The sequence below is a fragment of the Phocoena phocoena genome, chromosome 8 (assembly GCF_963924675.1).
Source record: "Phocoena phocoena chromosome 8, mPhoPho1.1, whole genome shotgun sequence".
Taxonomy (NCBI): Eukaryota; Metazoa; Chordata; class Mammalia; order Artiodactyla; family Phocoenidae; genus Phocoena; species Phocoena phocoena.
Genome location: NC_089226.1, coordinates 26,954,024 through 26,970,521, shown reverse-complemented (window position 1 = coordinate 26,970,521; position 16,498 = coordinate 26,954,024). Strand labels below are relative to the sequence as shown.

The 16,498-nt window shown below is 34.5% G+C and overlaps 1 protein-coding gene across 1 annotated transcript in view; it reads left to right on the top strand.

The window, feature by feature from the left end:
* Positions 1-16,498, top strand: part of CWF19L2 (CWF19 like cell cycle control factor 2) — a 209,204-nt gene that overhangs the window by 175,222 nt on the left and 17,484 nt on the right. The window contains exons 15-17 of the mRNA XM_065882107.1: positions 3,456-3,572; positions 8,542-8,697; positions 10,642-10,722. Of these exons, the coding sequence (XP_065738179.1) occupies positions 3,456-3,572; positions 8,542-8,697; positions 10,642-10,722 (354 nt within the window). The remainder of the gene's footprint in view (positions 1-3,455; positions 3,573-8,541; positions 8,698-10,641; positions 10,723-16,498) is intronic.

Below are 16,498 nucleotides of genomic sequence, written 5' to 3'. Positions count from 1 at the left end.
TTGTTTCCTCACTTTCAGTGTGTATGTCTTTAGATCTGAAGTGAATCTCTTGGAAGCAGCATATGTATCATTCTTGTTTTTTTTACCAAATTAGCTGCTCTGTGTCTTTGTTGCTATTTTGTTAATTGTATTCCTGTTGTTTTTATAGTTCTTCTTCATTCCTTTCTTCTCCTTTTGCTCTCTTTCCTTGTGATTTGATGACTGTCTTTAGGGTTACATTTGGATTTCTTTTTCTTTTTTGTGTATCTATTACTGGTTTTTGATTTTTTTAGTTACCATGATGTTCATATGTAGCAACATACATATTTGCATATATATATATAATCTTTATTTTAAATTAATGATCTGTTAAGTTTATACTCATTCTAACCACACTACATTTTACTGCCCTCCCCCCAACATTTAATGTTTTTGTTGTCATATTTTACATCTTTCTGTTTTGTGTATCCCTTAACTACTTATTGCAGGTATGGATAATTTTTTTACTTTTATCTCTTAACCTTCCTATTAGCTTTGTAAGTGGTTGATCTACTACCTTTAATGTATGTTTGCCTTTCCCAGTGAGACTTTTCTTTCCATAATTTTCTTACTTCTAGTTATGGCCTTTTCTTTTCTCCTTAGAGAAGTCTTTTTATCATTTCTTGTAAAGCCAGTTTAGTGCTGAACTCTTCCAGCTTTTGCTTATCTTTAAAATGCTTTAACTCTCCTTCAGACCTGAATGATGACATCGCCAAGTAGAGTATTGTTGGTTGTAGGTTTTTCTTTTCATCACTTTAAAGATATCATGCCATTCCCTTCTGGCCTGCAATTTCTGCTGAAAAGTCAGCTGATAGCCTTATGGGAGTTACCTTATATGTAACTAGTTGCTTTTCTCTTGCTGCTCTTAAGATTCTCTCTTCATCTTTAATTTTTGCAATTTTAATTATAATGTGTCATGGTGTAGACACATTGGGTTCATCTTGTTTGGAAGTCTCCATAGCTTCCTATACCTATATCTGTTTCCTTCTTAAGGTTAGGGAAATTTTCAGCCATAATTTCATTGAATACATTTTCTACCCCTTTTTCTTTCTCTTCTCCTTCTGGGACCCCTATAATGTGAATATTAGTATGCTTGATGTTGTCTCAGAGGTCTTTCTCAATCTGCCCTCATTTTTAAAACCCTTTTTTTTGTTATTGTTCAGCTTGAGTGATTTCCACTACTCTGTCTTCCAGATCTTCCAGATCTCTGATCAATTCCTCTGTATCAGTTCCTCTGAATCAATCTACTGTTGATTTGTTCTAGTATATATTTTTCTTTTAGTTCTTGTATTCTTTAGTTCTCTTTGGTTCTTCTTTGTATTTTCTAACTCTTTTCTGAAATTGTCAATGTGTTCATTCCTTTTTCTCCCAAGTTCAGTTAACATATTTATGATCATTATCTTGAATTCTTTATTGGGTCAATTGCTTATCTTTGTTTAGTTGCTTTTCTTTTTTTTCCCTGAGGTTATGTCTTGTTCCTTCACTTGGAACATTTCCTTCATCTCCTCATTTTACCCAATTCTGTGTTTTCTCACTCGGTGTTAAGTATGTCAGTTACTTCTCCCCATCTTCAGAAGTAGCCTTATATAAGAGACATCCTTTGGGGCCTGGCAGCATGCACCCCTTTGGTCACCAGAGCCCTATTCCTAGGGGTGCCCCCTATATGGGCTGCATGTACCCTTCTGTTGCAGTAGGGTCAACTTCCATTGGGGAGCTGGTATGTGGGGCTGAACCCCAGCTTAGTTGGCTGTGGTGCCTCTTGGCACAACTTGCAGGCCTGCTGGAGTGCAGGGTAGGCTTTTCTCGTGGTTGTCTGTTTCAACCTATGGGATGTGGGGCTGCTGCCATCTGCTGGTCGGTGGGGTAGACTTCTCAAGTGGTTCATTGCATGCCTAGCAGGGCTCAGGGCTGATGCCAGCTTGCTGGAGGACGGGCCTGGTCCTTGGCACTAATATGCTAGAGGGAGGATTCTGAAATGGTGCTTGCCAGTGCTGGTGTTATTGAGGTAGAATGAGCTGCCAAAAATGGCTGCTGCCAGCTTTTCTGTCCCCAGGGGGAGTCCCAGTTGCTTCCTGCCTGTCTCGGAGGCTCTCCAAGAGCAGCAAGTGGGTCTGAAACAGACTCCTTTCAAACTAGTGCCTCTGTGCTAGGACTCAGAGCATGTGAGATTTTGCAGACAACCTTTAAGAATGGAGTCCCTATTTCCTATTGCCCTTGGGATCTCTCCCATATGCAAACCTTGCAGGCCTTCAAAGCCAGACATTCTGGGAGCTCATCTTCATGGTGCAGGTCCCCTGCCTGGGAGCCCAGTGTGGGGTTCACACTCCTTGCTTCTTGTGGAGGACCTCTATAATTGTAATATTCCTCTGGTTTGTGGGTTGCTGACCTGGGGGTGTAGGTCCTGACTAAAGTGCATCTCCAGCGCTGTTGCCTGTCTCATTGTGGTTCCTTCTTTATGTCTTTAGTTGTGGAGTATCTTTTCTGCTGGTCTTCAGGTTGTTCTTACAGATAGTTGCTCTGTAATTAGTTGTAATTTTGTTGTGCCTGTGGGAGGAGGTGAGCTCAGGGTCTTCCTAGTCCAACGTCTTGGCCACCTCTTCAGTGCTTATTCCTGATATTGTTTTTAATTGTGAATATTTTGGGGATTTAACTGTAAATTTAAGTAGATAGCCATATCCACACACACTCCTAGTTTCTCCTCTTACAGTGAAGTTTTAAAATTTGCATAATTTTGTAAAGCAATTAATAAATAAATTTATTAATTCATTAATTCTCTTACATAAAATTTTTCTAGCTAAAACCTAGCAAAAAATTATAGAAAATAGGATCAAGCCTCTCGAAGAATATTTATGGTTCTTATAAACACCTTTTCCTCTCTACATATATACTAATTGACCTTTTTTGTTTTTAGACAGTTTGTGTAAAATGAAAAAATAGTACCAGCTTGTAGGTAATACATGTATGTAAATAAATAGAACTTAACCAGTGCTGTAAAACCATACAGAGGTTATTTCTCTTTTCCCAGCCAATGAGGGAAGGAAGACCTGATTAATAGGCATCAGTTTTACTTTCGTATCATTACCAGGTCATGTATTTCTTTTATTCTTGCAAAATTTGTGCTGTTTCAAGGGCTTTGAAGGCATATAGCTTTCTCAGGTGAAGGATAAAGTGTCATTCATTCTACCCTTTGGTAAGCTTAATATTTGAGGTATAGCAGTCAAAATTGAGACTTATGTAATAAGTTTCTGGTTATTGAAAGATATCTTCATGGATTTAAAATTTTTAAATAGTGAATGTCTTTAAAATATTAAACTATAATATATTACTTATGAGCAGGTTTATTTTATTAACTGTTAGCCATGTTAACCTATGAGGGGCTCATCTTTCAGAACTGAGAATAGCAATAACATTTCACCTTTGCATCTTTTTTCCCATAGGTTTATTTATGTTTACCCAACTTACGATCTCTTACTGAAGGGCACTGCTTGATAGTCCCTTTGCAGCACTATAGAGCAGCTACCTTATTGGATGAAGACATCTGGGAGGAAATTCAGGTCAGCATGATAATGCTCACGATCATTGTAACGATCAAGAGCAGTTTTTACACACTATTGTGATAAATTCTAACAAGTTTTATGCCTTCATTCAATGATTTCACTTTCTGAATTTAAACAAGTATACATTTCCATAGTTGTGTATAACTGTGGGTCATGATGTTTTCACCACTCACTACCTTTTTACTTTATTGAAAGCTTTAAATAAAAATTTTTATTGAGGTATAATTGTCATATAATATATTAGTTCCAGGTATACAGCTGAAAGCTTTTGTCTACTAAATAAACTATGATCAAGTTAATAATTATTTTTACTTTAAAAGAAATCAATGTAAGATTTCTAATATTTGCTTTCGTGGAACATGAAATAATCATTCTTACCACAGTAAGCTAATAAATTACAGCCAAAGGAAAGATGTTTTCAGATAATAAAAAATAATTTTTGGAACTTAGTGGTTTACATTTAGCAATTGTCATATTTTCCTATAATGGCATTGACCTTTTCTGCTGCTATGTTTTGTCGTGATTTTGTTACCAGCTTTAATTTCCATACTTTTCCCTTATAGCCTTTTGGATTCAGGGATTGTGTGTGTGTGTGTGTGTGAATGAATGTCTGTGTCTGTGTCTGATTCTTCAAGAAATTGAAAGGCACAACATGGGTGAAATTGCTGCTGAATTGCAAGACCTTATAATGACCAAAATAGAGAGAGAGAGAGAGAGAAAGGGAGGGAGGGAGGGAGGGAGGGAGGAAGGGAGGAAGGAAGGGAGAAAAAGAGAGAGAGAGAGAGAGAGAAGGAAGGAAGGAAGGGAGGCAGGTCCTGTTTTTCTGATGACTGACAAGTGAATAGGGTGAATAGGGGTTATAGGAACCCCTAGTTAGAAAACACGAAAATTTTAAGACTTCTAAAGAGACTAATACTAGTCTTTGTATCATGCTGATAAAGATACCAAGAGAGGAGACATTTTGACTGTATTTCATGAAATTCCGTCTTTTAACTCCCTGAAATCTTTTAGTTTATGCTGTGAAAGTTAAAGGGCAGACTGTTTTAATGTATCTATGGCCCAGCAAGGGTAAAAGTGTGGATAAGTGTATTTGATGTGAAAAAAATTTTTCTTTTTCTAATAGTGGATTCCAGTGCAGTAAATAATTTAAAGTGGAAAGTGTGGCAGATTTGGTTTTGAGAATTATTTGGGGACTTTTCTGGAATGCTTTCTAAAAATGTATACATGCAAAACTGATTTAACTTAGAGCAAAAATAAAGTGCCAAAAAGATTTTAAGTTATACAGGAATCTAGTATGTATGTTATATGTTTTTGTAAGAAATTAAGTTACTTGGGCTTCCCTGGTGGCGCAATGGTTGGGAGTCCGCATGCCGATATGGGGGCGCGGGTTCGTGCCCCGGTCCGGGAGTATACCACGTGCCGTGCGGCGGCTGGGCCCGTGAGCCATGGCCGCTGGGCCTGCGCGTCTGGAGCCTGTGCTCCGCGGCGGGAGAGGCCACGGCAGTGAGAGGCCCGCGTACCGCCAAAAAAAAAAAAGAAGAAATTAAGTTACTTGATGAAAAACACCGAGTTGGATAAAGAAGAAATTTATTCAGTTCAATAGATACTGAGTGCATGAGTGTATGATAATGCAGGTGTTATGAGAAATGCAGAGATAAAATCACTCATTAATTCTGCCCAAAGGTGTGGTATATACTAGTATAGGTTACATTATGGTTTAGCAGATTTTGTAAGCCAGATGCATTATAGAAAATTGAGTGAGGGAGGAAAAGCCAAAATGTTTTATGTAAATAATGGCATTATAGCTCTCTTTTGTGATAGAAAGAAGTTGTTAGAAGGTGTAAATTACTCTATGATAGTGAATGAAGAAAATATCTGAATTCTAGCTTATTTAAAGAAATGTACTTTTTTTTTATTTTTGTTTTTACTTTCAAATATGTACAAAAACTCAAATTAATTATGCCCTGGTTAATACCCTTATGGTCATTCACCTCTTTTAGAGAATATATGTTTAAAATGACTTGACTTAGCAAAAAATTATGTTTGCAAATTCAGGGACCACTTCCTTCAAGTAATTTTTATCACCATCCTCTAGTAACATTTAAATTTAATTTTAGACCTTGTATTTAGTAGAATATACAAAGATATTCAGCAGAGCATGTGGGAATAATCACAGATTTCTAATGATAATATCTAAATTTTTAGTTTTACTAAATATATAGTGAAATTTGTTCCCCTTTAAGTTTATTCTTATCAGTTTGACAAATGAACTTGAACATACGTTATAGTCAGATACTGTAAGTCCATTTTTTAAATATCTCAAATTAGCGGTATGGTGGTGGGTCGTTGATGCTTATCTACAGTGGGCTTCAGTGTGGGGCCATTTCAGTGGAAAACTTGCAGTGTTAGTACCATTGGGTCTTTTTCTTGGGGCTAGTCAGACTCTCCAGAAAACACTCTTTCAGTCTCTTGCCTAGAGCATCTATGTCTGCTTTCCAGTGTTCTGGGAGCTGAGTTGGGAAAGAACGCTGGTGTGGCAGAATGTCAAACATTTAAGAACACTAAGTAACATTTTTTATGATGCCCCTGTTTTCAGACTGTATACTCTCAACTGTGTCTGGTTTTCCTAGCCCAGCAACTTTGTTGTTTGCCTTCTCCAGAAGTTTATCCTATAGTGTTCTGCTGGTGTGGAGGAGGGGATCTGGTGTGTTAGTTATTTTTTTTCAAAAGACTTTCATCTGTGCCATCTGTTTTTCATTACAACTTCACCTCTAATTCCATAATTCCTTGGTGCTGCCAATTCCTGAGCCTTTTGAGGATTCTGCAGTGTAGCATGGGTTTCTTCTTTACCATCCCTGCTAAACTGCCTCCTCCTATATCACTCAACTGTGAACCAGCTTTCTAGTGTTTAAGTCAGATAATATGGGGTGATCTGATTTTTAGCATATTTTCTTTGTTCTAATAGCTTTATGCTGTTTTGAAAATTATCTTAATGTCGTTTTTGAGGGGTCACTTCATGAAGGTTGTAGAATCAAATGTGTATGTTCTGTACTATCGCATAACATTTATCTTTGGATAATCTTATCTTTAGACATGTTCTGTTTAGAAAATTTGAATAAATTATAGTATTAATATTATATCATCAGCCCTAAATAGCTTTGGTATCTTTAATGAAAATACTTTAATATTTATTTTAAATTCCTTTACGTGTGTTTATCTGAGTTTTTTGTAATGTGGTTTGTAATGTGTAAGAATCGTAACACTCTAGTATAGATTACTTAAATATATTGTAAGGAATATAAGTCCAGATGTGTTAACTAAATGAGGAATTGCAATTAGGTGAGTAATCATAGTTTAGAAATGTGGAAAATAGTGATTACCTGAAGGATGAAGTGTTTTCTACTAGTAATACGGGAATTTTATTTTGCCCCTGTAACATGAGATCTCTACATCTCTGTGAAGCATAAAATAGTTTTGGTATCTTATGATAATGAACTAAAACACTTTCTTCATTGTTTAGTTTTCATATAAATTTTAAAGAATGCATATTATTTAACTATGTATAGTGTATTTGTTGTATTGAACTTGGGGAAATCCTGCTTTAATGGAGTTGATAACCTCAAATTATACCATTAAACTCATATTTTTAAATTAAAGTATTTTATATATATATATATATATATATATATATATATATATATGAAGTACTTAAAAGTGTGTATGTGTCCTTGAGGCTATAAGTATGATGTTTATATATTTTATAATATTGAACTATTCTTGTATCACTACTAATTTAGTACTTTTGAGTTTTCATTTATAATCCATGATATCTTAAGTCTGTCTTCTTCACTCTTATCCAGATAGACTCTAGAACAGTCATCCAACAGTTAAACCTAAATTTTACCACCTAAATGTGATTTTATCTCTTCCTTTTCTTATTTTAGTTTACTGGAACTGTTTCCAATATATACATAATACTGAGCAGAGTGAGTTTCAGTTAAAAAAAATATGTTGCTTAACTATGTGAAATTATGTGGTAGATTTAGAAAGTAAAGTAACTATAAGGTAACATTGTAGAGTTTAAACATTGTTTACTATTTTTTTTATTTTAAAAAATGCTGAGCTTATATATATAGCTGTGGTTAGAAATGTAGAGCGAATCCTGTATCTGTTGCTTACTAGGTACCTTTTTACTTTACCTCAAATTATAATTATTCGATTTTTTTTCCTACTTGTTCTTATTTTATAAAATGAGTGGAAAATAGAATAGTGATGAGTGATCAGTAATAAGTGATCAGAGGAGACCTGGTTGGAACCCAGAACTCCCAACCCCTACCCAGCAGTAATTTGTAGGCTTTCTTATTTTTGGGTGTCAACAGAGGCTTGAATGGAAAACCTGAACTTCTATCTCCACATGGCAGTAACTAGGCAGGGTCTCAACAACAAACTGGTTGAATCTCTAGGGAATTATGCTGAGTGAAAATTTGCAAGTGAAGGATCAGAAGACATATGAAGGGAACCAGCAAATGAAGTTACTTTGAGGATAGAAAAACAATTGGAAGTGAATTCTGCATGTCTGTTACTGAATTTAAGGATGCCTACCTGCTCAGAGTACCTTTTTTTGGTTTTTGGATGTTTTCCTATGATTTTACTGTCAGTTCTATATATTTTACCACCTAAATTTGATTTTTATCTCTTCCTTTTCTTATTTTAGTTTACTGGCACTGTTTCCAATATATACATAATACTGAGCAGAGTGCGTTTCCGTTATAAAAAACACATTGCTTAACTATGTGAAATTATGTGGTAGATTTAGAAAGTAAAGTAACTATAAGGTAACATTGTAGAGTTCAAACATTGTTTACTATTTTTTTTAATTTTAAAAGAATTTATTATACTTTTTATTGTTCTCATATTTTGAATCTCCTCTCAGTGTGTTATTTACCTAGCCATTTCCTCTCTTCAGATGTTTAGAAAATCATTGGTAAAGATGTTTGAAGATAAAGGATTGGACTGTATCTTTTTAGAAACGAATATGAGCATGAAGAAACAGTATCATATGGTTTATGAATGCATTCCTCTCCCAAAGGAAGTGGGTGATATGGCTCCCATCTATTTTAAGGTATTTATGGATAGTCTTTACAGGCATACTTATATTTTGCTGTATTATGGTTTTATGAATAGTTATCTTTATTCTGATATTTTTTCTCCTATGTACTTATGAAATTTTATATCATATAAAGAAATGAAGTAAAGCACAAAAATTCTGCTATATAAATTTCTGTAGAAGAAATTTGAGATTTTAACCTTTAAAAAGCATGCTTACTTATAAGTATGAATATACTATCAAATGGTAATTTATAACTTTAATTTTTCATTTCTCAAATGAAAAATCAAGTTCTACCTTGAAATACTTTCAAGTCAAAATTGTAGTCATGACTCTAGAAATTTATAATTTAAATTCCTTAGGGCCAAACATAGTTACATGCAAACAGTACAAATTACAATTGCTAAAAAAAAAAATTACAATTGCAGAGACAAGTTATTGCTGCAAGTTTTAGTATTTAATACCTCATCATGCTCTTTGAAAAAGAAACTAAAATCTAACCTTGACATACATCTTTGGACATTGTAATAAATGATTAGAGTTCTTAAGCGATTGTGTCATTATAATGTTCAAGCAGGTTTAACTAAATAGCGTTTGTTTGATACTGGCCTGAGTGCAGTGTAATTTATAGACTAATATAAATTTGTAAATGTAGAACCATATATGAAATAGTAACGTGTACAATTAAAGAAGAAGATAATATTTTATGAGGTGGTATAGAAACTTGCAAATGCAACATTTAGACAATATAGGATGGTAAATTTTAATTAATATGGACTGTAAGTCCCAATAAAAAGAATTATTTTAAAAAAGGATTATTAAACCTGTTAAGGTTGATGAGGTGGTGAAAATCAGCTTTTCCTATAGAAATTTTTAAAAACCATCTGATTTGCTTTGAAGTCATGCTAGTAAAGTATAGGAAAACAAGCCAGATAATTCCCAAACCCATGTCAGTCCTGTATTAAACAGAATCAATTGAGAAAGAGATTATTATGCTTTTCTTCAATTTTTTTTTTCTCTTGTACTTCCTCAGTGAGCCCTAGGAGATTGTGACTATAGGTATTGAAGTACATAGGGCACAACATAGAGCAGCTACTGTTGCTTATGGTGGGTGACAGAAATGTCATCTCTTAGCAGAATGGTATGCTACTTTTCTTTTATATTGTATCTTTTATATGATCGTTAAAAATGTACTTATTTGATTTAGCTTCAATTTTATATTGAATGTGCTACATTATAATGTCAACACAAGCAATCCATGTCTTTTAAATAGGGAGCAGCAGTATACCTGATGTATTTAAACTATGCTTATTGAATGTTAATTTCACCTTTAAAATTTATTTCATTAGTAATGATGTATAAAAATGAGATTATTTTATAATTATCACCATGGCTTTTCTTTCTATTAAATATTTCTTTACCATAAATACTAGTCATATTGATTAGCTTAGAAAGTCTTATAATTCCATGTCTATGTATTTTTTCCCATGCATTTTTACTCCTTTTTTCTATGGCCAGAAATAGCTCAAGTATTTGGTTGCCAGAAAGCACATAAATTACTGTTCTTATATACAGAAGAAGAACGATAAAACAAAATGAGTTTATTTGAGTAGATGTCTATGAATGGAGTAAGGAATTTGTGAACTTTATGTTCACAAATTCCATTCAATATTAAATTGCTTGGTCTTACTAAGGATTGTTTTTGTCATGTAAAGGTGAGATAAAGTTAGTACAAGAGTTAAGAATGAGTAAAATAGTATTATTTTGGCTAAAGATAAGACTTGTATGAAATCAAGAAATTCCAATTTTAAATAACAGAAATTAAAGGCTTAATTCATTCAAACTAATAACCTAACATGTATATTAAACCTTATAATTAATTCACCGTATTACTTTACTTTTAAACTCTTTGTATTTACTTGTGTATTATTTTTTAATTGACAAATGGCTGTTTCTTAGAAAGCCATAATGGAAACTGATGAAGAATGGTCTATGAACAAGAAATTAATTGATCTCTCTTCAAAAGATATCAGAAAGTCTGTAAGTATTATTTTTTTTTAATATAAGAAATAACCCTACTATTAAGGATCTTTGTAATTTCCATATCTTATTTGAGAAAGAGACCATTTGGCTGAGTGATCAAAGGTGAAGGAAATATAATTCCATAAATAAAGAAGAAATTATTTTCATCCTACCTGGTCTAGCAAATCCTTATTTCTTTAATTGCTTATTTGAATGTTTATTCCTGATCTTTTGGTGCTCTGCCACTGTAGTCCCTATGATTGTTTATGATAACCATAAGACTCTGCCATGAAAGTTCCTCTTAATGGGATTCTCAGCCTCTGGGACAAGTGAGGAGAGATGCCTTCTTGTTACTGAAATTATAATGAGAAAAACATTTTCCTAAAGGCTCTATTTTGAACATGGATCTCTCTCTCTCTTTTTTTTTTTTTTTTTTTTTTTACTTATACAAAGGTTTACTGTTATGGTCCTTTAAAACAGTAGTTGAGTTAGATGATGGGTACATTATTCTTTTAGAGACTTTACTAACCATGCTTCATAGTTTAATCTTGATTTGCAGATCAGATTTTAGATACAAGTTACCCTTAGGTTGAGTACTTTGGTAATGACCTCCCTCTTTTCTAGAAATACACATTAAATGGAATAGATATATAATAGAACTGTGGATTCCTTTTTCTTTTCAAAGAGTATTATATGAATGTTTATTGAGTGCCTGCTATTTACCAGGCACTGTTCTAGATGCTTTTTATACATAATGGAACAAAACAAAGGCTTTATGTAGCTAATATTCTAGTGCAGGAGTTGGGAACTGCACTCTGTGTGCTAAATCCAGCCTGCTGCCTGTTTGTGTAAATGAAGTTTTATAGTAATACAGCTAAATCCCTTTTTTTTTTCTTAACATCTTTATTGGAGTATAATTGCTTTACAATAGTGTGTTAGTTTCTGCTTTATAACAAAGTGAATCAGCTATACATATGCATATATCCCCATATCTCCTCCCTCTGTGTCTCCCTCCCAACCTCCCTATCCCACCCATCTAGGTGGTCACAAACCACTGTGCTGATCTCCCTGTGCTATGTGGCTGCTTCCCACTAGCTATCTATTTTACATTTGGTAGTATATATAAGTCCATGCCACTCTCTCACTTCTTCCCAGCTTACCCTCCCCCCCTGCTGCCCCCGTGTCCTCAAGTCCATTCTCTATGTCTATATTCCTGTCCTGTCCTGCTGCTAGGTTCTTCATAACCTTTTTTTTTTTTTTTTTTTTTTTTTAGATTCCATACATATGTGTTAGCATATGGTATTTGTTTTTCTCTTTCTGACTTATTTCAATCTGTAGGACAGACTCTAGGTCCATCCACCTCACTACAAATAACTCAATTTCGTTTCTTTTTGTGGCTGAGTAATATTCCATTGTATATATGTGCCATTCATTTTCCATTCATCGGTCGATGGACACTTAGGTTGCTTCCATGCCCTGACTATTGTAAATAGAGCTGCAATGAACATTGTGGTACATGACTCTTTTTGAATTGTGGCTCTCTCAGGGTATATGCTCAGTAGTGGGATTGCTGTGTCGAATGGTAGTTCTATTTTTAGTTTTTTAAGGAAGCACCATACTGTTCTCCATAGTGGCTGTATCAATTTACATACCCACCAACAGTGCAAGAGGGTTCCCTTTTCTCCACACCCTCTCCAGCATTTATTGTTTGTAGATTTTTTGATGATGGCCTTTCTGACTGGTGTGAGATGATACCTCATTTTAGTTTTGATTTGCATTTCTCTAATGATTAGTGATGTTGAGCATTCTTTCATGTGTTTGTTGGCAATCTGTATATCTTCTTTGGAGAAATGTCTAGGTCTTATGCCCATTTTTGGATTGGGTTGTTTGTTTTTTTGATATTGAGCTGCATGAGTTGCTTGTAAATTTTGGGATTAATCCTTTGTGAATTGCTTCATTTGCAAATATTTTCTTGCATTCTGAGGGTCGTCTTTTCATCTTGTTTATGGTTTCCTTTGCTGTGCCAAAGGTTTTAAGTTTCAGAGGTACTGTTTTTGGCTGCTTTCATGCTACAAGGACAGAGTTGAGAGTTGCAATAGAAATTTTATGATCTGCAAAGCCCAAATTATTTTATTTAAATTACAATTTTATTATAGGTTTTAAAATTGTTTTTTAAGTTTTTAAAATTTTGCTGACCCCTCCTCTAGCAGATGTCTCTAGAATATTTCTCTCCCATTTTTTGTTTTGGAAAGCCAGACCTGATACATGTGACTGATAGAATTCACTATTTTATTTATTATATCCCAGGCCAAAGGTTGAAATGTCATTGTATTATTGGAGGTAGTTTTATTTCAAAAGTAAAACCATTGTCTATTGTCTTTTTTAAAAATTAAAAAAAAAGTAATACAATTTTTAAAGGTTACTTTCCATTTACAGTTATTACAAAATATTGGCTATATTCCCTGTGTTGTACAAAACATCCTTCAGCCTATCTTACACTCAGTAGTTTGTACCTCCAGCTTCCCCGCCCCTGTATTGCCCCCCACCATTGGTACTGCTAACCACTAGTTTGTTCTCTGTATCTGTGTGTCTGCTTCTTTTTTCTTCTATTCACTAGTTTGTTGTATTCTTTAGATTCCACATATAAGTGATATCATACAGTCTTTCTCTGTCTGACTTATTTCACTTAGCATAATGCCTTCCAAGTCCATCTATGTTGCTGCAAATGGCAAAAATTTGTTCTTTTTTACGACTGAGTAGTATTCCATATATACATATATACACCACATCTTGTTTATCCATTCCTCTGTTAATGGACACTTAGGTTGTTTCCATATCTTGGCTATTGTAAATAATGCTGCTATGAACATTGGGGTGCATATATCTTTTCAAATGAGTGTTTTGGGTTTTTTTCTGATATATATACTCAAGAGAGGAATTGCTGGGTCATATGGTAGTTCTATTTGTAGTTTTCTGAGAAACCTCCATACTGTTTTCCTCAGTGGCTGCACCATTTTACATTCCCACCAACAGTATAGGAGGGTTCCCTTTTCTTCACATCCTTGCCAGCATTTGTTATTTGTTTTCTTTTTAACGATAGCTGTTCTGAAGGTGTGAGGTGACATTTCATTGTGGTTTTGGTTTTGATTTGCATTTCCCTGATGATTAGCGATGTTGAGCATCTTTTCATATGCCTGTTGGCCATCTTCATTTCCTCTTTGGAAAAATATCTATTCAGTTCTTCTGTCTTTTTTTTAATTGGGTTTTTTGGTTTCTTGATACTGAGTTGTATGAGCTGTGTATATATGTTGGATATTAATCCCTTATTGGTCATATCATTTGCAAAAATTTTCTCTCATTTAGGAGTTTGTCTTTTCATTTTGTTGATGATTTTCTTTGCTGTTCAAAAGCTGTTAAATTTACTTAGGTCCTATTTGTTTATTTTTGCTTTTATTTCATTTACTCTAGGAGACTGATCCAAAAAAATATTCCTGTGATTCATGTCAGTCAGTGTTCTGCATGTATTTTCCTCTAGGAGTTTTATAGTATCCAGTCTTAAATTTAGGTTTTAATCCATTTTGAGTTTTATTTTTGTATGGTATTAGAGAATGTTCTAATTTCATTCTTTTACATGTAGCTATCCAGTTTTTCCAGCACTACTTATTGAAAAGACTGTCTTTTCTTCATTGTATATTCTTGCCCCCTTTGTCATAGATTAGTTTACCATTAAGTATGTGGGTTTATTTCTGGGCTGTCTATTCTGGTCCATTGATCTATATGTCTGTTTTTATGCCAGTATCATACTGTTTTAATGACTGTAGCTTTGTAATATAATCTGAAGTCAGGGAGCATGATTCCTCCAGGTTTGTTTTTCTTTCTCAAGATTGTTTTGGCTATTCAGAGTGTTTCAAAGGTACAATCTCCCAAGACTGAACTAAGAAAAAATAGAAAAGATGAACAGACCAATTACCAGTAATGAAATTGAGTCAGTAATTTAAAAATTCCCAACAAACAAAAGTCTAGAACCAGATGGCTTCACAGGTGAATTCTACCATTTATCCTTCTGAAACTATTCCAAAAAATTACAGAGGAAGGAATGCTTCCAAACTGATTGTATGAAGCCAACATCACCCTGATACCAAAACCAAAGATATCACAAAAAAGAAACTTACAGGTCATTATCACTGATGAACATAGATGCAAAAATCCTCAACAAATACTATCAAAATGAATCCAACAATACATTAAAAAGATCATTCACCATGATCACGTGAGATTTAACCCAGGGATGCAAGGATTTTTCAGTATTCACAAATCACTGTGACATACCACATTAACAAATTGAAGAATAAAAACCATATGATACAGAAAAAGCTTTTGATAAAATCCAACATCCATTTATGATAAAAACTCTCCAGAAAGCTGGCATACAGGGAACATACCTCAACATAATAATGGCCATATATGGCAAACCCACAGCTGACATCATACTCAATGGGGAAAAGCTGAGAGCGTTTCCTCTAAGATCAGGAATAAGACAAGAATGTCCAGAGTCACCACTTTTATTCAACATAGTTTTGGAAATCCAAGCCGTAACAGTCAGAGAAGAAAAAGAAATTAAAAGAATCCAAATTGGAAAGGAAGAAGTAAAACTGTCACTGTTTGCAGATGACATGATACTATACATAGAAAGATCCGAAACACACCACCAGAAAACTACTAGATCTCATCAATGAACTCAGTAAAGTTGCAGAATACAAAATTAATGTACAGAAATCTGTTGCATCTCTATAAACTAACAACGAACTATCAGAAAGAGAAATTATGGAAACAATCCCATTTACCATCACTTCAAAAAGAATAAAATACCTAGGAATAAATCTAACTAAGATGGCAAAAGAGCTGTACTCTGAAAGCTATAAGGCACTGATGCAAGAAATTGAAGATAAAACAAAAAGATGGAAAGATATACCGTGTTCTTGGACTGGGAGAATCAATTTTGTTAAAATGACCCTACCACCCAAGGCAATCTATAGATTCAGTGCAATCCCTATCAAAATACCAATGGCATTGTTCACAGAACTAGACAAATAATTTTACAATTTGCCTGTGGTCTTTTTCTTTTCCCTTGCTGGTGAATTGGGACAGACAATATATTAAAAAACAAAACAACGCCCCCACAAATGTCTAATTCATGATCTTATAGAAAAAGGTATCTAATGTACATACATCTTTTGTGCCTAAGTTTTTCACTTCTCATATCATAATTTCCAATGCCATTGAATATTCTTTTAGAACATGATTTTAATGGCAATTGAAAATATTTTAGGGGAGGGGTGGAATCAAAATGGTGGAGTAGCACGTTGCTGAACCCACCTCCCCTCACAAACACATCAAGACTACAACTACATATAAAGCAAGTCTCACTAAAGGTGACCTAAAGACTAGCAGAACAGCTCTTCTGCAACGTATACTGTAAAGAAAGAACCACACAGAGTTTGATAGGAGGGGAGGAGAAGCGATCTAATTGGGACTGACACCCCTAGAGAGTGACCTAGAGAGGAGAGAAATATCACATGTTCAGGATATTCCTTGGGGAGCGGAGCATTCAATCCACACATTAGGCATTCCATCCCTGTGGTCCAGCAAGAGGAAGATGAGCCTGTCTGGGTTAGAAAACCAGTGGGGCTTACCTGAGTGCTGTAATAAATGGAAACTCTGCTCTTGAGGAGCTTGCACACAGACTTGCTCACAGTCCCAGGGTGGAGGCAGCAGATTGAAATCTTCATGATGC